The sequence below is a fragment of the Anas acuta genome, chromosome 27 (assembly GCF_963932015.1).
Source record: "Anas acuta chromosome 27, bAnaAcu1.1, whole genome shotgun sequence".
Taxonomy (NCBI): domain Eukaryota; kingdom Metazoa; phylum Chordata; class Aves; order Anseriformes; family Anatidae; genus Anas; species Anas acuta.
In genome coordinates, this window is record NC_089005.1 from 4,192,740 (window position 1) to 4,217,025 (window position 24,286).

Genomic DNA, 24,286 nt, shown 5'->3' on the forward strand with positions numbered 1-24,286 from the left:
TTTCACAGCTTTGGAGTGGCCGGGGGAGGTGTGAGAACCCGCCCGCCCCCGTTTCAAAGAAAAAAGAACCCCAGGAGGCCCCAAAACCACGTGGAGGCGAGCGGGGTGCTGGCATCCAAGCTTTATATGGGGTCGCTGCAGGCTCCTCCTGTCCCCCTACAGCCCGGCGTGGTCCTGGCAGTACCGCAGGGCCTGGCGGGGAGCACGGGGGGCACGTTGGGGGCTGCGTGTCCCCTCTGTGTCCCCCCCCCGTGTCCCTTGTCACCCTGCCCCTCCTCACCTTGCAGCTCCGGGCGGCCTCGGGGCTGGAGCACCAATAGGCCGGGCCCAGGGCACAGGGTCCTGGCTTTGGGGACAGCTCCGGGTCCTGCGGGGAGGGGACACGGGGTGGCAGCAGGGACGGGGACAGCCCTTAGGGGGTCCTGTGACAGCCCCGGGGTTGTCCCTTGGGGAGGTGACACGTTTGGAGGGGTCCTGGCGTGCCCCGTGGTGTCCCCTTTGGGGACAGTGCCACAGCCCTTGGAGCTCGGGCACCTTCTGGGGCTGTGACACGGGGACGTTGGCCTGAGGCACCCTGGGGTGCGTCCCCTGGGGCCGTGAAGTCCCCTTAACGCTCCTGGAGTGTCCCCTGGGGCTGTGACACCCTGGGGTGTGTTCCTCGGGGTGGTGACGCTCTGGGATGTGTCCCTTGGGGCCGTGACACCCTTGTGGGTTCCTGGCACCTCCGGTGGGGTGGTGACACCCCGGGGTGCGTCCCTGGGGCCGTGACAACCTTTTGGGCTCCTGGCACGTCCCTTGGCACCGCGACACCTTGCCATGCGTCCCTTGGGCCCACGCTGCCCCTTGGTGTCCCTGGCACGTCCCCCGGTGCCGTGCCACCCAGGAGCACCCCACCGGGCCCCGTGCCACCCTTGGGTGCCCCACCACACCCTGGGCTCCCCCCCCCAGCCCCTCACCCCCCACCCCAACCCCTGCCCTCACCTCGTGCCCCGCACGCAGCGCCGCGTCCTCCTGGTCCCCGGGGGGCCGCGGCGGTGCCGGGGGGGCACAACCGTCGTCCTCAGGGTGGCAGGCGAGGAGCAGGCGGCACAGCAGGCGGGGGCCCAGGCGCCCCAGCACCGCCTCCAGCACCAGCACCGTGTAGCGCTCGGCCAGGCACTGGCACGTGCCCGCCACCGCCACCGGCAGCACCCGGCACAACCGCGACACCGCCGCCGCCGCCGCCTCCTGCGGGCACCACCATCATTTGGGGGTCACCCCAGCTTCGGCACCCCCCCCTTTTTAGTGTCCCACCCGTCCCCCGGCACCTTGGGGATGGAGGCCTCGAGGCGGCTGATGAAGTTTCGGCACAGCCAGCACAGCGGCATCGGCACCGGGAGGTCCTGGCCCTGGGGACGGGGTGGGAGTTGTGCCGTCAGCCCCGCGTTCACTCTGGAGCCTAATGGTGGCGCCGGCACGGGGAGCGCCCGGCTCTGCGCACAGCAACCCAAGGGGGGGGCCCTGTCTTGGCCAGCGAGGGGCCCGCATCGGGGCCATATAGAAAACCCTATAGGTGCCCAGAGCTGCCCCTATAAAAGCCTGTGCAGATGCCCACGGAGAAGCCCATGAAGATACCCACAGGTGCCCATATAGGTGCCCACAGGCGTCCATACAGAAGACCGCATAAGTGCCCCCAAGAAGCCCATATAGAAGCCTATATGGATGCCCCCAGCTACCCCATAGAAGCCCGTGTAGATGGCCCCAAATGCCCATATAGAAACCTGTGTAGATGTCCACTTCGATGCCCCCCAAGAAGCCCATATAGAAGCCTATATGGATGCCCCCAGATACCCTATAGATGCCCCCAGATGTCCATATAGAACCCTATATGGATGCCCCCAAATACCCCCTACGGACACCCCACAGATGCCCCCAGCAGCTCCTACCTGCGGGCGGGCACTGGGTGCCCTGAGGTGGGGGGGCACGGCCAGGACCCCCCCGGGCTCCCCCGGGCACAGCTCCAGCCGGGCACAGATGGCCGAGGGCTTCTGGGGGGACACGGTGAGGGCACCCCCCGACGGGGGGGGAATGGGGTGGCGCGGGGTGGGGGGGGCCCCAACGCCTGGGTTTGCTCCCCAGCGGGGGGCACCTGACACCCCGAGGTGCCCCCCCAGTGGCACAGGGTCCCCAGCACCCCAAGGTGTCCCCAGGTGGCACGGTGTCCCCAGTCTTCCCAGCACCCTGAGATGTCCCCAAATGGCATGGGGTCCCCGGTATACCCAGAACCCCAAAGTGTCCCTAAGTGGCAAAGTGTCCCCAGTCTTCCCCCCACCCCAAGGTGTCCCCAGGTGGCATAATGTCCCCAAATGGTACGGCGTCCCTAATCCCTCCACAGCACCTTGCTACGTCCCCAAATGGCATGGGGTCCCCAGTATACCCAGCACCCTGAGGTGTCCCCAAATGGCATGGGGTCCCCAGTATACCCAGCACCCTGAGGTGTCCCCAAATGGCACAGTGACCCCAACCTACCCCACACCCCAAAGTGTTCCCAAATGGCACCGAGTCCCCCCCCCAGCACCCCTGGGTTCCCCTGCCCGCCCCTCACAGCACCCATGGGTGCCACTCACGAGGTGCTGCTCCAGGTGGGTGCCGAGGAGGGCGAGGTACTCGTGCACCAGGTTCTGGCAGGGGGTCACCATGGTGGGCACCGGCAGCGCCGAGCACTCCCGGCGCAGAAATCCCTCCACGGCCACCTGCGCCCACAGCCACCATGGCACCCGCGGGGGCACCCGCACCTCGTGTCCCCCCCTCCTTGGTGTCACCCCCCCCCCGTGTCCCTCAGCACCTTGGTGGCCGACTCGTTGGCCATGCGGATGAGCAGGGTGACGACCTCCTGGCAGTCGGCGCACATGTCCTCCTGCGAGGGGGGGGCACCCGCACCGGGACGGAGGCGTGTGGGGACGGGGGGCACGGGGACAGGGGGTACAGGGCACGGGGAAAGGGGTTTGGGGACATGGGGACATGTGGTGTGGAGTATGGGGGCACAGGGAAACGGAGTTGGGGACATGGGGAAAAGGACTTGGGGACATATAGCATGGGGTACAGGACATGGGAATGGACTCGGGGACATGGGGACATAGGACATGGAGGATGGGGGCATGGGGAAGCAGAATTGGGGGCATATTACGTGGGGACACGGGAAAAAGGACTTGGGGATATGGGGACATATAGTACGGAGTGTAGGGTCATGGGAAAATGGACTTGGGGACATGGGGACATAAGGCGTGGAGCATGGGGACATGGGGAAGTGACCTTGGGGACATGGGGACATGGAGAAATGGGCTTGGGGACATGGCAATGGGGTGTGGGGACATGGGGTATCATTATATGGGGAGGGGGAGTAGGGGACACACAAACACGTGGCGTGGGAACGTGGATATGGGGCACGGGGACAAGGGGCACGGGGCGTGGGAATGTGGGGACAGAGGGACACGGTGCGGGCCATGGAACATAGGGTATGGGGCGTGGGGCACGGGGACATGGGGGGCACAGGGACATGGGGACAGGGGGAGGGGGACATGGGAACATGGGGGACACAGGGTCATAGGGCGTGGGATATGGGGTGGGGGGGACACAGGGGGTGGGGATGGGGTTGATGGGGAATAGGACGTGGAGATGTGGGGCCATGGGGCCGTGGGGCAGTGGGGCCGTGGGGCCGTGGGGCTGTGGGGCCGTTGGGCTGTGGGGCCGTGTCTCGGCGCTCACCTTGGCACTGGGGGCCCAGCCGCGGCGGGCGCAGAGCTCCAGGGCCCCGCAGCGCAGCGCCGTCCCCCAGCTCTGGCACCAGGCGTCGGGGGGGACCCCGCAGCGCTCCGCCGGCCCCCCCAGCCCTGCGGCCACCGTCAGCACCAGCGCTGGGACCCCCCCATAACCCCCCCAAATTCCCCCCCCTACAGCTCTTTGGGTGTGGGGGGACACCCAGGTGGCCAGGACCCCCCCCCACCCCCAAATCCCATAATGGGGAAGGACCCCCCCAATCCACCGCCGTGTCCCCAAGGGGGGGACACACCCAGATTTGGGGTTATGGGGGCACCCAGATTTGGGGTTGGGGGGTGCCCAGCCCGGGGGGGGGGCTCACGGTCCCTACCTGTGGTGGCACAGAGCAGGGCGAGGAGCAGCGTCCGCGCCAGGGACGGGGACGGGGACGGGGACGGGGACGGTGGCAGCGCCATGGTGGCGGTGGCGGGGCCGTGCCCCGCGGGCTCTTATAGCTCCGTGGGGACGGGAGGTGGCCGCTGGGACAGTGCCAGCGCCGCAGGGACACGTTGTCCCTGTCCCCAGCCCCGCTCCCAGCAAGGGACAGGGCCCTGGAGGTGTCCCCCCAAACCCCCCCATAGCCATGTCCCCATCGGGGTCCCCCTGTCCCCACTTAAGTCCCCGTTGGGGTCCCCGTGTCCCCATCCCACCCCCGCAGGGGACAGGCAGGTGCCACTCCTGTGGTGACAAAGCTTTATTGTGCTGGGAAGGACAGGGTGGTCACAGCGTGGGGGACACGAGGGGGACACGAGGGGGGCACGGGTGCCATCGGGGGTCCTCGGAGCCAGCCGGTGCCTGGGGGGGGAAGAGGAGGGGGACACACCGCGCGGTGTCCCCGTGTCCCCATGGCTCCGTGTCCACGAGTTGTCTGCCACGTCCCCATGTCCCCAGCCCCCCTGTCCCCGTGTCCCCACACCCCCCTGTCCCCCCCACATCCCCATCTCCCCCATGCCCCAAGTTCCCCCGTGACCTCCCATGTCCCCATGTCCCCAAGTTTCATGCCCCCCCCGTGTCCCCCAGCCCTCCCATGTCCCCACACCCCATGTCCCCCCCACCCCCATGTCCCCATGTCTCCAAACCCTGTCCCCTGCACCCCATGTCCCCAAGGCCACCCCCAATGTCCCCAAATCCCACGCCCCCCATGTCCCCACACCCCCACACCCCTGTGTCCCCAAATCCCATATCCCCACCCCCCATGTCCCACACCCCCACGCCCCGTGTCCCCCCCCCGGCAGCACCCATGGGTGCGCCTTCCCGGCAGCGCTTTGAAGCTCCGGCCCTCGACTCGAGAGCCCTTATGGGGGGGTTCGAGGACCCTCCAGGCGGGCAGGGCGCACGGGGCCAGTTTTGGGGCCGGGTTTGGGGCCGGGTTTGGGGGCTCACCTGGCTCAGACCCCCTTAGGGGCACAGCGCCAGGATGGTGCAGATGCGCTTGGGGGCTTTGTGGTGCACCAGCGCGTCCACGATGCGGTTCAGCCACTTCTGCAGCCACTGCTTGCACTGGGACTTCGGCGACGTGTCGCAGACGTGTTGGGTGGCACGGGTCACCTTGTACTGAGGGACCTCCGTCAGCACCGGGGGGCACCGGGGGGCAAGGAGGGGGGATATGGGGTGGGGGATGCGGCTTTGGATGGGGACACCGCACGTGGGGATGGCTTGGCTGGGGGAGGGAGATCCTATGGGGACACGGGGCGTGGGGGTGGCACCCGGTGTGGGGACACCTCGTATGGGGACAGCGCCTGGCATGGGGACACCTTGTATGGGGACACCACCTGGCATGGGGACACCTCGTATGGGGACTTCGCCTGGCATGGGGACACCTTGTATGGGGACACCTCACATGGGGACATCACCTGGCATGGGGACACCTTGTATGGGGACACATGGCACGGGGACACCACCTCATATGGGGACATCACCTGGCATGGGGACACTTTGCATGGGGGTCACCCCACGTGGGGACATCGCTTGGCACGGGGACACCTCGTCTGGGGACATCTCACGTGGGGACATCGCCTTGTCTGGGGACACCTTGCATGGGGTCACCCCTTGTGGGGTCACCCCACGTGGGGACAGCTGACACGGGGACCCCTGGTGCGGGGACGGGGACAGGGACGCTCACCTTGTCCTTGATGTCCTTTACCATCTTGCTGAGGATCTTCACGATGTTCTGGCAGACATTGCAGCGCCAGCTGCGGGAGAGCTGCCCCCCCCCGCCCTGCGCCCAGAGAGCCCTCGGGTAGCACCCATGGGTGCCACGGGAGGGGGACGAGCCCCAGTGCCCCCCAGTGCCCTCCCAGTGCCCTCCCAGTGCCCCCCGCCTGCCCTCCCAGTGCCCTTCCAGCGCCCTGGGGGTGCCCACCTTGGTCTCCACCCCAGTGCCCCTTGGGTGCCCCCCAGTGCCCCCCCAGTGCCCCCCAGTGCCCCCCCAGTGTCCCGGTGTCCCCTCACCGTGCTGTCCTTGTCCCCCAGCTGCAGCCAGGGCCCATCCTCGGTGTCCCCCGCGGGCAGGGTCTGGTGGCTCAAGGGGGGGCTCTCCGCCCCCACCAGCACCAGGGCTGGGGCACATCGGGGACGTCAGCCCCAGCCCCGCTGTCCCCGTCCCCCCTCCCTGTCCCCTCACGTCCCCAATGTCCCCGTCACCCTGCTCCTTATGTCCCCGTGCCCCTGTCCCCGCCTTGTCCCCAGTGCCCTGGCCCCAGCTGTCCCCTCAGTCCCCAGCCCCACCACGTCCCCGTGTCCCCATCACTGTGGTCCCCGCGTCCCCCCTGTCCCCATCCCCATGTCCCCATCCCCACATCCCCCACGTCCCTGTCCCCACGTCCCCATCCCTCTGGTCCCCATGTCCCTGTCCCCACCATGCCCCCACCCTCCCCATCCCCGTGTCCCCGTCCCCCCACATCCCCCCCATCCCCATCTCTCCATACCCCCAGCCCCCCCACACCACCATGTCCCCATCCCCATGTCCCCACACCCCCTTGTCCCCCCCAGTTCTCCCAGTCCCCCCCAGTCCCCCCAGTGCCCCCCAGTCCCCACCGGTGACTGCAGGGAGCAGGGCCAGCAGCAGTGAGGCCATGGCTGCCTGTCCCAGCACCCTGGGGTGCTTTATGTGTCCCCCCCCGGAAGGAGCAGGGAGGGCTCCCCCCCCCGGGGAGGGCCCCCCCAAAACCACAGCAGCCACGGGGGGGGGGGGGGGGAGGTGTCCGGCAAGGGCGGTGACGTGGCACTGGTGGGATGGGGGGGGTGGGGGGGATAGTGGGGGGCTGGGGGGGACTGGGGGGACACAAGGGACATGGGGGGTGTGGGGGCACTGGGGGGCAAGGGGAGGGCAGGGGGACATGGGGGGGATACGGGGGGGCATTTTGGGGACACTTTGGGGACCTTGGGGCATGGGGGGGGCACAAGGGGACAGTGGGGGGGGCTGGGAGAGGCCTGGGGGGGGTCAAGTGGACATGGGGGCCACTGGGGGGGGGCGCTTTGGGGAACTTGAGACACTGGGGGGTACTGGGAGCACTGGGGGGCACTGGGGGGTACTGGGAGCACTGGAGGGTACTGGGAGAACTGGGGGGTACTGGGGGCACTGGGTGCACTGGGAGCACTGGGGGGTACTGGAGATACTGGGTGTACTGGGGGTACTGGAGGTGTTGGGGGTACTGGGAGCACTGGGGGCACTGGAGGGTACTGGGAGAAGTGGGGGCACTGGGGGGGTACTGGGAGCACTGGAGGGTACTGGGGGCACTGGGGGGTATTGGGGATACTGGAGGGTACTGGGAGAACTGGGGGTACTGGGTGCACTGGGAGCACTGGGGGGTACTGGAGATACTGGGTGTACTGGGGGTACTGGAGGTGTTGGGGGTACTGGGAGCACTGGGGGCACTGGAGGGTACTGGGAGAACTGGGGGGTACTGGGGGCACTGGGTGCACTGGGAGCACTGGGGGGTACTGGAGATACTGGGTGTACTGGGTGTACTGGGAGTCCTGGGAGTCTGGAGAGGTCCCGGTAGACTGGAAGCTGGCAAATGTTGTGCCGATTTTCAAGAAGGGTCAGAAAGAAGACCCTAGCAATTACAGGCCTGTCAGTCTCACGTCAGTGCCTGGTAAAATCATGGAGAAGATGGTGCTCGAACGTATTGAGGCGCACCTGGGGGACAAAGCAGTCATTGGTCCCAGCCAGCATGGGTTTGTGAAGGGTAGGTCCTGCCTAACTAACCTGATTGCCTTTTATGAGAAGATCACCCGTATGGTGGACCAAGGGAAACCAGCTGATGGGATTTTTTTGGACTTCAGCAAGGCTTTTGACACGGTTTCCCATAGGATCCTACTGGACAAAATGTCCACCATACAGCTAAATAAAAACATCATACGATGGGTGAGCAATTGGCTAACGGGCAGGGCCCAAAGGGTTATGGTGAATGGGGCTGCGTCAGGCTGGCGGGCGGTCACCAGTGGGGTCCCTCAAGGCTCCATTTTAGGGCCGGTACTTTTCAATATTTTTATAAACGATCTGGACGTAGGAATAGAAGGCATTTTGAGCAAGTTTGCTGATGACACCAAACTTGGAGGAGTTGTGGACTCGAATGAGGGTGGAAAGGCCTTGCAGAGGGATCTGGATAGGTTGGAGAGCTGGGCGATCGCCAACCGCATGAAGTTCAATAAGAGCAAGTGCCGGGTCCTGCACCTGGGACGGGGAAACCCTGGCTGCACGGACAGACTGGGCGATGAGACGCTGGAGAGCAGCCTAGAAGAGAGGGATCTGGGGGTCGTGGTAGACAACAAGTTGAATATGAGCCGGCAGTGTGCCCTGGCAGCCAGGAGGGCCAACCGTGTCCTGGGGTGCATCAAGCACGGCATCGCTAGTAGGTCAAGGGAGGTGATTGTCCCGCTCTACTCTGCGCTGGTGCGGCCTCACCTCAAGTACTGTGTGCAGTTCTGGGCACCACAGTACAAAAAGGACATGAAACTGTTGGAGAGTGTCCAGAGGAGGGCTACGAAGATGGTGAAAGGCCTGGAGGGGAAGACGTACGAGGAACGGCTGAGGGCACTGGGCCTGTTCAGCCTGGAGAAGAGGAGGCTGAGGGGAGACCTCATCGCAGTCTACAACTTCCTCGTAAGGGGGTGTCGAGAGGCAGGAGACCTTTTCTCCATTAACACCAGCGACAGGACCCGCGGGAACGGAGTTAAGCTGAGGCAGGGGAAGTTTAGGCTGGACATCAGGAGGGGGTTCTTCACAGAGAGGGTGGTTGCACACTGGAACGGGCTCCCCAGGGAAGTGGTCACTGCACCGAGCCTGTCTGAATTTAAGAAGAGATTGGACCGTGCACTTAGTCACATGGTCTGAACTTGGGTAGACCTGTGCGGTGTCAAGAGTTGGACTTGATGATCCTTAGGGGTCCCTTCCAACTCAGGATATTCTATGATTCTATGATTCTATGAACTGGGGGTACTGGGTGCACTGGGAGCACTGGGGGGTACTGGGGGTACTGGGGGGTACTGGAGATACTGGGGGGTACTGGGTGTACTGGGGGACACTGGGGGCATTGGGGGTACTGGGAGCACTGGGGGCACTGGAGGGTACTGGGAGAACTGGGGGCACTGGGGGGGTACTGGGAGCACTGGAGGGTACTGGGGGCACTGGGGGGTATTGGGGATACTGGAGGGTACTGGGAGAACTGGGGGTACTGGGTGCACTGGGAGCACTGGGGGGTACTGGGGGGTACTGGAGATACTGGGGGGTACTGGGTGTACTGGGGGACACTGGGGGCATTGGGGGTACTGGGAGCACTGGGGGCACTGGGGGGTACTGGGGGTACTGGGTGTACTGGGGGTACTGGAGGTGTTGGGGGTACTGGGAGCACTGGGGGCACTGGAGGGTACTGGGAGAAGTGGGGGCACTGGGGGGGTACTGGGAGCACTGGAGGGTACTGGGGGCACTGGGGGGTATTGGGGATACTGGAGGGTACTGGGAGAACTGGGGGTACTGGGTGCACTGGGAGCACTGGGGGGTACTGGGGGTACTGGGGGGTACTGGGGGTACTGGGGGGTACTGGAGATACTGGGGGGTACTGGAGATACTGGGGGACACCGGGGGCATTGGGGGTACTGGGAGCACTGGGGGCACTGGAGGGTACTGGGAGAACTGGGGGCACTGGGGGGGCACTGTGGGGGGCAAGGGGAGGTGATGGGGGGGGTCAAGGGGACATGGGGGGCACTGGGGGGGGATGGGGGAGGACAAGGGGGGGGTGATGGGGAGGCTGGGGGGAATTTGGGGGGGGGGGCGAGGGGACACTGGGGGACATGGGGGGGTCACAAGGGGACACCAGGGGGGCATGGGGGGGGGCACTGGGGGGGTCACAAGGACCCGGGGGGAACATGGTGGGGGGGGGTTGGGGGCACTGGGGCGACAAGGGGGGGGGGGGCACTTTGGTGTGCGGGGGGGGGGAGGGGAAGTGATGGAGACGTTGGGGACATGGGGGGGGGAAGGGGACACCGCGGGACGTGCCGGGGGGGCAGTGTCCCCCCCCCCCGCTGCCCACAGTCACGTCCCCTCGGAGCCCAAAGCCACCGCGGGGCGGGGGGGGCGGGGGGGTTACGGGCATGGGGGCACGGGGGGGGTGGCGGGGGGGGGGTGAGGGCCGCCCCCTTCCTGTCCCTGTCCCCTGCGGGCACAAACCTCAGCCCCCCCCCGGCCCCCCCCCACCTTCCGGGGTGCTGGGGGGACCTGTGCTGTGGGCAGCCCAGTGCTCCCAGTGCTCCCAGTGCTCTGTGTCCCCCGCTCCCAGTGCTCCCAGTGCTCCGTGTCCCCAGCTCCCAGTGCTCCCAGTGCTCCCAGTGCTCTGTGTCCCCAGCTCCCAGTGCCCCCAGTGCTCCCAGTGCTCCCAGTGCTCCGTGTCCCCAGCTCCCAGTGCTCCCAGTACTCCGTGTTCTCAGCTCCCAGTGCTCCCAGTGCTCCGTGTCCCCAGCTCCCAGTGCTCCCAGTGCTCCGTGTCCCCAGCTCCCAATGCTCCCAGTGCTCCCAGTGCTCTGTGTCCCCCGCTCCCAGTGCTCCCAGTGCTCCCAGTGCTCCGTGTCCCCAGCTCCCAGTGCTCCCAGTGCCCCCAGTGCTCCCAGTGCTCCCAGTACTCCGTGTTCTCAGCTCCCAGTGCCCCCAGTGCTCCGTGTCCCCAGCTCCCAGTGCTCCCAGTGCTCCCAGTGCTCCCAGTGCTCTGTGTCCCCAGCTCCCAGTGCTCCCAGTGCTCCGTGTCCCCAGCTCCCAGTGCTCCCAGTGCTCCCAGTACTCCGTGTCCCCAGCTCCCAGTGCCCCCAGTGCTCCCAGTGCCCCCAGTGCCCCCAGTACTCCCAGTGCTCCCAGTACTGATATGGTCTAAACTCCCTTTAGGATAGAACACAACTTGTGGTTAGCAGTTAGCACAGACAAAGCAAACGACATCTCGTTATCTGGAGCCCTCCTGGTCCGTGTCAGGGTTTTGTTATCTGAGCACATCCCGGTATCTGATAACCGTCAGGCTGAGCCATGAGGTAACTGGAGTCAATTATCTCGTCTTGTTAATTGAGACATCCCGTTATCTGCCGACCCTCGGTGAAACTGAAAGCCAACTCAGCATTTGTACAGCTTGGAGAACAACTGATGAAGGAAGTGCGTGACGAGGAAGACCTACGGCCTTCCTCCCAAAGAGGTACCGGGGCCGCGGCCCCTTTAAAATCCCCGCCGGCCGCCGCGGGGGCGCGCCAACGCGCATGCGCGGAGCGAGGGGGGGGCAGAACCGGGCAGGGCGTTGCGCATGCGCAGAGGGCAGAACGAAGCCCCCGCCTCTCGCGGCGCATGCGCGGTGGCGCCGCGGCGCATGCGCAGTGCGCGGCCGTGTCCAGCCGCGGGAAGCGGGACCGGGATCACAGAATCCCAGAATCTCTAGGTTGGAAGAGACCTCAAGATCATCGAGTCCAACCTCTGACCTAACACTAACAGTCCCCACTAAACCATATCCCTGAGCTCTACATCTAAACGTCTTTTACAGACCTCCAGGGATGGTGACTCCACCACCTCCCTGGGCAGCCCGTTCCAGTGCCTCACAACCCTTTCAGTAAAGAAATTCTTCCTAACATCCAACCTAAAACTCCCCTGGTGCAACTTTAGCCCGTTCCCCTCGTCCTGTCACCAGGCACGTGGGAGAACAGGCCAACCCCCACCTCACTACAGCCTCCTTTAAGGTATCTGTAGAGAGCGATAAGGTCACCCCTGAGCCTCCTCTTCTCCAGGCTGAACAAGCCCAGCTCCCTCAGCCGCTCCTCGTAGGACTTGTTCTCCAGGCCCCTCACCAGCTTCGTCGCCCTTCTCTGGACCCGCTCAAGCACCTCGATGTCCTTCTTGTAGCGAGGGGCCCAAAACTGAACACAGTACTCGAGGTGCGGCCTCACCAGAGCCGAGTACAGGGGGACGATCACCTCCCTAGCCCTGCTGGTCACAGTGTTTCTGATACAAGCCAGGATGCCGTTGGCCTTCTTGGCCACCTGAGGGTGCCTTTTGGGGTGCCTTTGGGATCTCCCCTGGTGCTCAAACCTGTCCTTTGCAAAGTGGGGTGCTCAGGTTTTTGGGGTGCCTTTATGATCTTCCCCAGTGCCCAAACCCAGGCTTTGCAAAGCAGGCTGTGTGCCTTTTTGGGATCATTTGGGATCTCCCCTGCTGCCTGAAGTTGGGCTTTGCAAACCAGGGTGCTTAGGTTTTTGGGGTGCCTTTAGGATATCCCCCAGTGCCCAAACCCACCCTTCGCAAAGTGGGGTACACACATTTTTGGGGTGTCTTTCAGATCTGCCCCAGTGTCTGAACCCACCCTTTGCAAACCAGGGTGCTCAGGTTTTTGGGGTGCCTTTGGGATCTCCCCTGCTGCCTAAACCTGGGCTTTGCAGAGCGAGGTGCTCACTTTTGGGGTTCATTTGGGATCTCCCCGGGTGCCCCAGCCCCCCCTTTTCAAACCGGGGTGCGCGTGGGGATCCCCGGGGGAGCTTTTGGGGTGGCGTGGGTGCTCACGGCGCGTCCCCGCAGCAACGTGGACCTGCGGGAGTACCTGTCGGAGGAGGTGCAGGCGGTGCACACCAACACCACCTACGACCTCATCGCCAACATCGTGCACGACGGGAAACCCTCCGAGGGCTCCTACCGCATCCACGTGCTGCACCACGTGAGTGGCCCTTTCGGGGAGGCGGGGGGGGGGACACAAAAAGGAGCCCCCCCGGCGTCACCGCCGTCCCCTCGTGTCCCCTCGCAGGGCACCGGGAAGTGGTACGAGCTGCAGGACCTGCAGGTGACCGACATCCTGCCGCAGATGATCACGCTTTCCGAGGCTTACATCCAGGTGAGGGGACACGGGGACACCTCTCCCACCCCAAAATTCCCCCCCCCCACGTTGCTCACCCCCCTGTTTTTCCCCCCCCCCCAGATCTGGAAGCGGCGCGAGGAGGACGAGACCAACCAGCAAGGCGCCTGAGCCCCGCGGGGCCGCCCATTAAAGGACTCCACTTGTATTTTTTTAAAAAAACCTTTTTCCTCCCTCTGTTGCCCCAGTTTCTCCGCAAGAGGTGCCACGTGGTTTTCACAGCTTTGGAGTGGCCGGGGGAGGTGTGAGAACCCGCCCGCCCCTGTTTCAAAGAAAAAAGAACCCCAGGAGGCCCCAAAACCACGTGGAGGCGAGCGGGGTGCTGGCATCCAAGCTTTATATGGGGTCGCTGCAGGCTCCTCCTGTCCCCCTACAGCCCGGCGTGGTCCTGGCAGTACCGCAGGGCCTGGCGGGGAGCATGGGGGGCACGTTGGGGGCTGCGTGTCCCCTCTGTGTCCCCCCCCCGTGTCCCTTGTCACCCTGCCCCTCCTCACCTTGCAGCTCCGGGCGGCCTCGGGGCTGGAGCACCAATAGGCCGGGCCCAGGGCACAGGGTCCTGGCTTTGGGGACAGCTCCGGGTCCTGCGGGGAGGGGACACGGGGTGGCAGCAGGGACGGGGACAGCCCTTAGGGGGTCCTGTGACAGCCCCGGGGTTGTCCCTTGGGGAGGTGACACGTTTGGAGGGGTCCTGGCGTGCCCCGTGGTGTCCCCTTTGGGGACAGCGCCACAGCCCTTGGAGCTCGGGCACCTTCTGGGGCTGTGACACGGGGACGTTGGCCTGAGGCACCCTGGGGTGCGTCCCCTGGGGCCGTGAAGTCCCCTTAACGCTCCTGGAGTGTCCCCTGGGGCTGTGACACCCTGGGGTGTGTTCCTCGGGGTGGTGACGCCCTGGGATGTGTCCCTTGGGGCCATGACAACCTTCTGGGTTCCTGGCACCTCCGGTGGGGTGGTGACACCCCGGGGTGCGTCCCTGGGGCCGTGACAACCTTTTGGGCTCCTGGCACGTCCCTTGGCACCGCGACACCTTGCCATGCGTCCCTTGGGCCCACGCTGCCCCTTGGTGTCCCTGGCACGTCCCCCGGTGCCGTGCCACCCAGGAGCACCCCACCGGGCCCCGTGCCACCCTTGGGTGCCCCACCACACCCTGGGCTCCCCCCCCCAACCCCTGCCCTCACCTCGTGCCCCGCACGCAGCGCCGCGTCCTCCTGGTCCCCGGGGGGCCGCGGCGGTGCCGGGGGGGCACAACCGTCGTCCTCGGGGTGGCAGGCGAGGAGCAGGCGGCACAGCAGGCGGGGGCCCAGGCGCCCCAGCACCGCCTCCAGCACCAGCACCGTGTAGCGCTCGGCCAGGCACTGGCACGTGCCCGCCACCGCCACCGGCAGCACCCGGCACAACCGCGACACCGCCGCCGCCGCCGCCTCCTGCGGGCACCACCATCATTTGGGGGTCACCCCAGCTTCGGCACCCCCCCCTTTTTAGTGTCCCACCCGCCCCCCCGGCACCTTGGGGATGGAGGCCTCGAGGCGGCTGATGAAGTTTCGGCACAGCCAGCACAGCGGCATCGGCACCGGGAGGTCCTGGCCCTGGGGACGGGGTGGGAGTTGTGCCGTCAGCCCCGCGTTCACTCTGGAGCCTAATGGTGGCGCCGGCACGGGGAGCGCCCGGCTCTGCGCACAGCAACCCGCGGGGGGGGCCCTGTCTTGGCCAGCGAGGGGCCCGCATCGGGGCCCATATGGAAAACCCTATAGGTGCCCACAGCTGCCCCTATAAAAGCCTGTGCAGATGCCCACGGAGAAGCCCATGAAGATACCCACAGGTGCCCATATAGGTGCCCACAGGCGTCCATACAGAAGACCGCATAAGTGCCCCCAGGATGCCCATATAGAAGCCTATATGGATGCCCCCAGCTACCCCATAGAAGCCCGTGTAGATGGCCCCAAATGCCCATATAGAAACCTGTGTAGATGTCCACTTCGATGCCCCCCAAGAAGCCCATATAGAAGCCTATATGGATGCCCCCAGCTACCCTATAGATGCCCCCAGATGTCCATATAGAACCCTATATGGATGCCCCCAAATACCCCCTACAGACACCCCACAGATGCCCCCAGCAGCTCCTACCTGCGGGCGGGCGCTGGGTGCCCCGAGGTGGGGGGGCACGGCCAGGACCCCCCCGGGCTCCCCCGGGCACAGCTCCAGCCGGGCGCAGATGGCCGAGGGCTTCTGGGGGGACACAGTGAGGGCACCCCCCAACGGGGGGGGAATGGGGTGGCACGGGGTGGGGGGGGCCCCAACGCCTGGGTTTGCTCCCCAGCGGGGGGCACCTGACACCCTGAGGTGCCCCCCCAGTGGCACAGGGTCCCCAGCACCCTGAGATGTCCCCAAATGGCATGGGGTCCCCGGTATACCCAGAACCCCAAAGTGTCCCTAAGTGGCAAAGTGTCCCCAGTCTTCCCCCCACCCCAAGGTGTCCCCAGGTGGCATAATGTCCCCAAATGGTACGGCGTCCCTAATCCCTCCACAGCACCTTGCTACGTCCCCAAATGGCACGGGGTCCCCAGTATACCCAGCACCCTGAGGTGTCCCCAAATGGCACGGGGTCCCCAGTATACCCAGCACCCTGAGGTGTCCCCAAATGGCACAGTGACCCCAACCTACCCCACACCCCAAAGTGTTCCCAAATGGCACCGAGTCCCCCCCCCAGCACCCCTGGGCTCCCCTGCCCGCCCCTCACAGCACCCATGGGTGCCACTCACGAGGTGCTGCTCCAGGTGGGTGCCGAGGAGGGCGAGGTACTCGTGCACCAGGTTCTGGCAGGGGGTCACCATGGTGGGCACCGGCAGCGCCGAGCACTCCCGGCGCAGAAATCCCTCCACGGCCACCTGCGCCCACAGCCACCATGGCACCCGCGGGGGCACCCGCACCTCGTGTCCCCCCCCTCCTTGGTGTCACCCCCCCCCCGTGTCCCTCAGCACCTTGGTGGCCGACTCGTTGGCCATGCGGATGAGCAGGGTGACGACCTCCTGGCAGTCGGCGCACATGTCCTCCTGCGAGGGGGGGGCACCCGCACCGGGACGGAGGCGTGTGGGGACGGGGGGCACGGGGACAGGGGGTACAGGGCACGGGGAAAGGGGTTTGGGGACATGGGGACATGTGGTGTGGAGTATGGGGGCACGGGGAAACGGAGTTGGGGACATGGGGAAAAGGACTTGGGGACATATAGCATGGGGTACAGGACATGGGAATGGACTCGGGGACATGGGGACATAGGACATGGAGGATGGGGGCATGGGGAAGCAGAGTTGGGGGCATATTACGTGGGGACACGGGAAAAAGGACTTGGGGATATGGGGACATATAGTACGGAGTGTAGGGTCATGGGAAAATGGACTTGGGGACATGGGGACATAAGGCGTGGAGCATGGGGACATGGGGAAGTGACCTTGGGGACATGGGGACATGGAGAAATGGGCTTGGGGACATGGCAATGGGGTGTGGGGACATGGGGTATCATTATATGGGGAGGGGGAGTAGGGGACACACAAACGTGGTGTGGGAACGTGGATATGGGGCACGGGGACAAGGGGCACGGGGCGTGGGAATGTGGGGACAGAGGGACACGGCGCGGGCCATGGAACATAGGGTAGGGGGCGTGGGGCACGGGGACACGGGGGGCACAGGGACATGGGGACAGGGGGAGGGGGACATGGGAACATGGGGGACACAGGGTCATAGGGCGTGGGATATGGGGTGGGGGGGACACAGGGGGTGGGGACGGGGTGGATGGGGAATAGGACGTGGAGATGTGGGGCCATGGGGCCATGGGGCCGTGGGGCCGTTGGGCTGTGGGGCCGTTGGGCTGTGGGGCCGTTGGGCTGTGGGGCCGTGTCTCGGCGCTCACCTTGGCACTGGGGGCCCAGCCGCGGCGGGCGCAGAGCTCCAGGGCCCCGCAGCGCAGCGCCGTCCCCCAGCTCTGGCACCAGGCGTCGGGGGGGACCCCGCAGCGCTCCGCCGGCCCCCCCAGCCCTGCGGCCACCGTCAGCACCAGCGCTGGGACCCCCCCATAACCCCCCCAAATTCCCCCCCCTACAGCTCTTTGGGTGTGGGGGGACACCCAGGTGGCCAGGACCCCCCCCACCCCCAAATCCCATAATGGGGAAGGACCCCCCCAATCCACCGCCGTGTCCCCAAGGGGGGGACACACCCAGATTTGGGGTTATGGGGGCACCCAGATTTGGGGTTGGGGGGTGCCCAGCCCGGGGGGGGGGCTCACGGTCCCTACCTGTGGTGGCACAGAGCAGGGCGAGGAGCAGCGTCCGCGCCAGGGACGGGGACAGGGACGGGGACGGGGACGGGGACGGTGGCAGCGCCATGGTGGCGGTGGCGGGGCCGTGCCCCGCGGGCTCTTATAGCCCCGTGGGGACGGGAGGTGGCCGCTGGGACAGTGCCAGCGCCGCAGGGACACGTTGTCCCTGTCCCCAGCCCCGCTCCCAGCAAGGGACAGGGCCCTGGAGGTGTCCCCCCAAACCCCCCCATAGCCATGTCCCCGTCGGGGTCCCCCTGTCCCCACTTAAGTCCCCGTTGGGGTCCCCGTGTCCCCATCCCACCCCCGCAGGGGACAGGCAGGTGCCACTCCTGTGGTGACAAAGCTTTATTGCGCTGGGAAGGACAGGGTGGTCACAGCGTGGGGGACACGAGGGGGACACGGGTGCCATCGGGGGTCCTCGGAGCCAGCCGGTGCCTGGGGGGGGAAGGGGAGGGGGACACACCGCGCGGTGTCCCCGTGTCCCCATGGCTCCGTGTCCACGAGTTGTCTGCCACGTCCCCATGTCCCCAGCCCCCCTGTCCCCGTGTCCCCACACCCCCCTGTCCCCCCCACATCCCCATCTCCCCCATGCCCCAAGTTCCCCTGTGACCTCCCATGTCCCCATGTCCCCACGCTTTCATGTCCCCCCCGTATCCCCCAGCCCTCCCCTGTCCCCACACCCCATGTCCCCCCCACCCCCATGTCCCCATGTCTCCAAACCCTGTCCCCCGCACCCCATGTCCCCAAGGCCACCCCCAATGTCCCCAAATCCCACGCCCCCCCATGTCCCCACACCCCCACACCCCTGTGTCCCCAAATCCCATATCCCCACCCCCCATGTCCCTCTATCCCCATGTCCCACACCACCACGCCCCATGCCCCCCCCCCCCAGCAGCACCCATGGGTGCGCCTTCCCGGCAGCGCTTTGAAGCTCCGGCCCTCGACTCGAGAGCCCTTATGGGGGGGTTCGAGGACCCTCCAGGCGGGCAGGGCGCACGGGGCCAGTTTTGGGGCCGGGTTTGGGGCCGGGTTTGGGGGCTCACCTGGCTCAGACCTTCTTGCGGCACAGCCTCAGGCGGGTGCAGATGCGGTCGGGGGCTTCGTTGTGCGCCAGCGCGTCCACGATGGGGGCCACCCAGCGCTGCATCAGCCGCTCGCACCGGGATTTCAGCGGCCCCAACCGGCCGCAGATGCGTTCGGTGGCACGGGTCACCCTGTCCTGAGGGACCCCCGTCAGCACCGGGGGGCACCGGGGTCAAGGAGGGGGGATATGGGGTGGGGGATGCGGCTTTGGATGGGGACACCGCACGTGGGGATGGCTTGGGTGGGGGAGGGAGATCCTATGGGGACACGGGGCGTGGGGGTGGCACCCGGTGTGGGGACACCTCGTATGGGGACACGTGGCACAGGGATATCACATTGTATGGGGACACCTCACATGAGGACATGGCTGGCATGGGGACACCTCATAAGGGGACACCTAGCATGGGGACACCACCTCATATGGGGACATCACCTGGCATGGGGACACTTTGCATGGGGGTCACCCCACGTGGGGACATCGCTTGGCACGGGGACACCTCGTCTGGGGACATCTCACGTGGGGACATCGCCTTGTCTGGGGACACCTTGCATGGGGTCACCCCTCGTGGGGTCAGCTGACACGGGGACCCCTGGTGCGGGGACGGGGACAAGGCCACTCACCTTGTCCTTGATCTTCCGTGCCAGCTTGCCGAGGGCCTTCACGATGCTATGGCAGATCTTGCAGCGCAGGCTGTTGGAGAGCTGCCCCCCCCCGCCCTGCGCCCAGAGAGCCCTCGGGTAGCACCCATGGGTGCCACGGGAGGGGGACGAGCCCCAGTGCCCCCCAGTGCCCTCCCAGTGCCCTCCAAGTGCCCCCCGCCTGCCCTCCCAGTGCCCTCCCAGCGCCCTGGGGGTGCCCACCTTGGTCTCCACCCCAGTGCCCCCCCAGTGTCCCAGTGTCCCCTCACCGTGCTGTCCTTGTCCCCCAGCTGCAGCCAGGGCCCATCCTCGGTGTCCCCCGCGGGCAGGGTCTGGTGGCTCAAGGGGGGGCTCTCCGCCCCCACCAGCACCAGGGCTGGGGCACATCGGGGACGTCAGCCCCAGCCCCGCTGTCCCCGTCCCCCCTCCCTGTCCCCTCACGTCCCCAATGTCCCCGTCACCCTGCTCCTTATGTCCCCGTGCCCCTGTCCCCGCCTTGTCCCCAGTGCCCTGGCCCCAGCTGTCCCCTCAGTCCCCAGCCCCACCACGTCCCCGTGTCCCCATCACTGTGGTCCCCGCGTCCCCCCTGTCCCCATCCCCATGTCCCCATCCCCACATCCCCCATGTCCCTGTCCCCACGTCCCCATCCCTCTGGTCCCCATGTCCCTGTCCCCACCATGCCCCCACCCTCCCCATCCCCGTGTCCCCGTCCCCCCACATCCCCCCCATCCCCATCTCTCCATACCCCCAGCCCCCCCACACCACCATGTCCCCATCCCCATGTCCCCACACCCCCTTGTCCCCCCCAGTTCCCCCAGTCCCCCCCAGTCCCCCCAGTGCCCCCCAGTCCCCACCGGTGACCGCAGGGAGCAGGGCCAGCAGCAGTGAGGCCATGGCTGCCTGTCCCAGCACCCTGGGGTGCTTTATGTGTCCCCCCCCGGAAGGAGCAGGGAGGGCTCTCCCCCCCCCGGGGAGGGCCCCCCCAAAACCACAGCAGCCACGGGGGGGGGGGGGGGAGGTGTCCGGCAAGGGCGGTGACGTGGCACTGGTGGGATGGGGGGGGGTGGGGGGGATAGTGGGGGGCTGGGGGGGACTGGGGGGACACAAGGGACATGGGGGGTGTGGGGGCACTGGGGGGCAAGGGGAGGGCAGGGGGACATGGGGGGGATACGGGGGGGCGTTTTGGGGACACTTTGGGGACCTTGGGGCATGGGGGGGGCACAAGGGGACAGTGGGGGGGGCTGGGAGAGGCCTGGGGGGGTCAAGTGGACATGGGGGCCACTGGGGGGGGGGCGCTTTGGGGAACTTGGGACACTGGGGGGTACTGGGAGCACTGGGGGGCACTGGGGGGTACTGGGAGCACTGGAGGGTACTGGGAGAACTGGGGGGTACTGGGGGCACTGGGGGGTACTGGAGATACTGGGTGTACTGGGGGTACTGGAGGTGTTGGGGGTACTGGGAGCACTGGGGGCACTGGAGGGTACTGGGAGAAGTGGGGGCACTGGGGGGGTACTGGGAGCACTGGAGGGTACTGGGGGCACTGGGGGGTATTGGGGATACTGGAGGGTACTGGGAGAACTGGGGGACACTGGGGGCATTGGGGGTACTGGGAGCACTGGGGGCACTGGAGGGTACTGGGAGAACTGGGGGCACTGGAGGGTACTGGGGGGGGCAAGGGGAGGTGATGGGGGGGGTCAAGGGGACATGGGGGGCACTGGGGGGGGATGGGGGAGGACAAGGGGGGGGTGATGGGGAGGCTGGGGGGAATTTGGGGGGGGGGGCGAGGGGACACTGGGGGACATGGGGGGGTCACAAGGGGACACCAGGGGGGCATGGGGGGGGGCACTGGGGGGGTCACAAGGACCCGGGGGGAACATGGGGGGGGGGGGTTGGGGGCACTGGGGCGACAAGGGGGGGGGGGGGGCACTTTGGTGTGCGGGGGGGGGGAAGGGGAAGTGATGGAGACGTTGGGGACATGGGGGGGGAAGGGGACACCGCGGGACGTGCCGGGGGGGCAGTGTCCCCCCCCCCCCGCCGCCCACAGTCACGTCCCCTCGGAGCCCAAAGCCACCGCGGGGCGGGGGGGGCGGGGGGGTTACGGGCATGGGGGCACGGGGAGGGTGGCGGGGGGGGGAGTGGGGGCCGCCCCCTTCCTGTCCCTGTCCCCTGCGGGCACAAACCTCAGCCCCCCCCCCGGCCCCCCCCCCACCTTCCGGGGTGCTGGGGGGACCTGTGCTGTGGGCAGCCCAGTGCTCCCAGTGCTCCCAGTGCCCCCAGTGCTCCGTGTCCCCAGCTCCCAGTGCTCCCAGTGCCCCCAGTGCTCCGTGTCCCCAGCTCCCACTGCCCCCAGTGCTCCGTGTCCCCAGCTAACAGTGCTCCCAGTGCCCCCAGTGCTCCGTGTCCCCAGCTCCCAGTGCTCCCAGTACTCCCAGTGCTCCGTGTCCCCAGCTCCCAGTGCTCCCAGTACTCCGTGTTCTCAGCTCCCAGTGCTCCCAGTGCCCCCAGTGCTCCGTGTCCCCATCTCCCAGTGCTCCCAATGCCCCCAGTGCTCTGTGTCCCCAGCTCCCAGTGCTCCCAGTGCCCCCAGTGCTCTGTGTCCCCAGCTCCCAATGCCCCCAGTGCTCCCAGTGCTCTGTGTCCCCAGCTCCCAATGCCCCCAGTGCTCCCAGTGCTCTGTGTCCCCAGCTCCCAGTGCCCCCAGTGCTCCGTGTCCCCAGCTCCCAGTGCTCCCAGTGCCCCCAGTGCTCCCAGTGCTCCGTGTCCGTGTGGTGGTTTTACCGTGCTGGGCAGCTAAACCCCACAACCGCTCTCTCACTCCCCCTCCTTTAGATGAGGAGGGGGAGAAGTAAAGCAAAGAACAACTCACGGGTTGAGATAAGGATAATTTAATTAAAGGGAAATAATTATAATAATTAAATAAAGACTACCATGAACTAAACAATTTAACTAAGGGGAAAATAAAAAGGGAAAGGGAGGGGAAAAAAAGGGAAATAAAAAGAAGGGAGGAAAACAAACAAAATAAATGAAGGCTATATGGAAGTGCAGAGGACAGAAATTACTCTCTACTTCCCACAAATGAGCGATGATTGACCACGTCCTTGAAGCAAGGCCTCAACGCACGCAGCCGGTGTTGAGAGGAGGACCGACGTCTTCCAAACGAGAGCCCACCCCTCCCCTCTTCTTCCTGTTTCCACCTTTTATTGCTGAGTGTGACATCAGATGGTATGGAATATCCCTTTGGTTGGTTTAGGCCAGCTGCCCTAGTGATGTTTCTCTCCTCACCTTTTGCCCACCCCCAGGAGGGTTAGAGAAAGGCCTAATACTGTGCCACTGCTGCTCAGCAGTAGACACAACACTGGTGTGATAACACTGCTGTTCCAGCTACAAGTACAGAGTACGGCACTGTATGGGCTGCTGCTGGGAAAGTAAACATTCCAGCCAGACCCAGTACAGTCCCCAGCTCCCAGTGCTCCCAGTGCTCCCAGTGCTCCGTGTCCCCAGCTCCCAGTGCTCCCAGTGCTCCCAGTGCCCCCAGTGCTCCATGTCCCCAGCTCCCAGTGCCCCCAGTGCTCTGTGTCCCCAGCTCCCAGTGCTCCCAGTGCCCCCAGTGCTCCATGTCCCCAGCTCCCAGTGCCCCCAGTGCTCCGTGTCCCCAGCTCCCAGTGCTCCCAGTGTTCCCAGTGCTCTGTGTCCCCCGCTCCCAGTGCTCCCAGTGCTCTGTGTCCCCAGCTCCCATTGCCCCCAGTGCTCTGTGTCCCCAGCTCCCAGTGCCCCCAGTGCTCCCAGTGCTCCGTGTCCCCAGCTCCCAGTGCTCCCAGTGCTCCCAGTGCTCCCAGTGCTCCGTGTTCTCAGCTCCCAGTGCTCCCAGTGCCCCCAGTGCTCCCAGTGCCCCCAGTGCTCCGTGTCCCCCGCTCCCAGTGCTCCCAGTGCCCCCAGTGCTCCGTGTCCCCAGCTCCCAGTGCCCCCAGTGCTCCCAGTGCTCCGTGTCCCCAGCTCCCAGTGCCTGCAGTGCTCCGTGTCCCCAGCTCCCAGTGCTCCCAGTGCTCCCAGTGCTCTGTGTCCCCAGCTCCCAGTGCCCCCAGTGCTCTGTGTCCCCCGCTCCCAGTGCTCCCAGTGCTCCCAGTGCCCCCAGTGCTCCCAGTGCCCCCAGTGCTCCCAGTGCTCCCAGTGCTCTGTGTCCCCAGCTCCCAGTGCTCCCAGTGCTCCCAGTGCTCCCAGTGCTCCGTGTCCCCAGCCCCCAGTGCTCCCAGTGCTCCCAGTGCTCCCAGTGCTCCCAGTGCCCCCAGTGCTCCCAGTGCTCCCAGTGCTCCCAGTGCTCTGTGTCCCCAGCTCCCAGTGCTCCCAGTGCTCCCAGTGCCCCCAGTGCTCCCAGTGCTCCCAGTGCTCCCAGTGCTCCCAGTGCTCCCAGCCCCCAGTGCTCCCAGTGCTCCCAGTGCTCCCAGTGCCCCCAGTGCTCCCAGTGCTCCCAGTGCTCTGTGTCCCCAGCTCCCAGTGCTCCCAGTGCTCCGTGTCCCCAGCTCCCAGTGCTCCCAGTGATCCGTGTCCCCAGCTCCCAGTGCTCCCAGTGCTCCCAGTGCTCTGTGTCCCCAGCTCCCAGTGCTCCCAGTGCCCCCAGTGCTCCGTGTCCCCAGCTCCCAGTGCTCCCAGTACTCCATGTTCTCAGCTCCCAGTGCTCCCAGTGCTCCGTGTCCCCATCTCCCAGTGCTCCCAGTGCTCCCAGTGCTCTGTGTCCCCAGCTCCCAGTGCTCCCAGTGCTCCGTGTCCCCATCTCCCAGTGCTCCCAGTGCTCCCAGTGCTCTGTGTCCCCCGCTCCCAGTGCTCCCAGTGCTCCCAGTGCTCTGTGTCCCCATCTCCCAGTGCTCCCAGTGCTCCCAGTGCTCTGTGTCCCCCGCTCCCAGTGCTCCCAGTGCTCCCAGTGCTCTGTGTCCCCATCTCCCAGTGCTCCCAGTGCCCCCAGTGCTCTGTGTCCCCAGCTCCCAGTGCCCCCAGTGCTCCCAGTGCTCCGTGTCCCCAGCTCCCAGTGCTCCCAGTACTCCGTGTTCTCAGCTCCCAGTGCTCCCAGTGCTCCCAGTGCCCCCAGTGCTCCGTGTCCCCA

At 66.2% G+C, this 24,286-nt stretch overlaps 6 protein-coding genes across 8 annotated transcripts in view; 2 read left to right on the plus strand and 4 right to left on the minus strand.

Annotated features, from left to right (window-relative positions):
* The window catches only part of MRPS24 (mitochondrial ribosomal protein S24), an 83,624-nt gene that overhangs the window by 39,850 nt on the left and 19,488 nt on the right, over positions 1 to 24,286 (plus strand). The window lies entirely within an intron of this gene.
* Positions 1 to 24,286, plus strand: part of VAMP8 (vesicle associated membrane protein 8) — a 95,558-nt gene that overhangs the window by 15,274 nt on the left and 55,998 nt on the right. The window lies entirely within an intron of this gene.
* On the minus strand, positions 142 to 4,279 carry SFTPB (surfactant protein B). The gene is made up of 9 exons (XM_068662431.1): positions 4,127 to 4,279; positions 3,745 to 3,869; positions 2,825 to 2,896; positions 2,607 to 2,732; positions 1,920 to 2,027; positions 1,308 to 1,382; positions 982 to 1,227; positions 281 to 367; positions 142 to 192 (listed from the first exon to the last, which is right to left on the minus strand). Exons 1-9 carry the CDS (start codon positions 4,209 to 4,211, stop codon positions 157 to 159), a joined length of 960 nt encoding a protein of 319 aa, XP_068518532.1. The 5' UTR covers positions 4,212 to 4,279; the 3' UTR covers positions 142 to 156.
* On the minus strand, positions 4,475 to 6,895 carry LOC137845319 (pulmonary surfactant-associated protein B-like). Its single transcript, XM_068662423.1, has 5 exons — positions 6,832 to 6,895; positions 6,247 to 6,353; positions 5,918 to 6,013; positions 5,179 to 5,349; positions 4,475 to 4,590 (listed from the first exon to the last, which is right to left on the minus strand). The coding sequence occupies exons 1-4, from the start codon at positions 6,869 to 6,871 to the stop codon at positions 5,194 to 5,196; spliced, it is 399 nt and encodes a 132-aa protein (XP_068518524.1). The 5' UTR covers positions 6,872 to 6,895; the 3' UTR covers positions 4,475 to 4,590; positions 5,179 to 5,193.
* On the minus strand, positions 13,510 to 17,518 carry LOC137845312 (pulmonary surfactant-associated protein B-like). Its single transcript, XM_068662413.1, has 9 exons — positions 17,446 to 17,518; positions 17,065 to 17,189; positions 16,139 to 16,210; positions 15,920 to 16,045; positions 15,285 to 15,386; positions 14,666 to 14,746; positions 14,339 to 14,584; positions 13,658 to 13,744; positions 13,510 to 13,569 (listed from the first exon to the last, which is right to left on the minus strand). Exons 3-9 carry the CDS (start codon positions 16,202 to 16,204, stop codon positions 13,534 to 13,536), a joined length of 744 nt encoding a protein of 247 aa, XP_068518514.1. The 5' UTR covers positions 16,205 to 16,210; positions 17,065 to 17,189; positions 17,446 to 17,518; the 3' UTR covers positions 13,510 to 13,533.
* LOC137845318 (antimicrobial peptide NK-lysin-like) lies at positions 17,800 to 20,165 on the minus strand. The gene is made up of 5 exons (XM_068662422.1): positions 20,046 to 20,165; positions 19,461 to 19,567; positions 19,174 to 19,269; positions 18,513 to 18,688; positions 17,800 to 17,904 (listed from the first exon to the last, which is right to left on the minus strand). Exons 1-4 carry the CDS (start codon positions 20,083 to 20,085, stop codon positions 18,518 to 18,520), a joined length of 414 nt encoding a protein of 137 aa, XP_068518523.1. The 5' UTR covers positions 20,086 to 20,165; the 3' UTR covers positions 17,800 to 17,904; positions 18,513 to 18,517.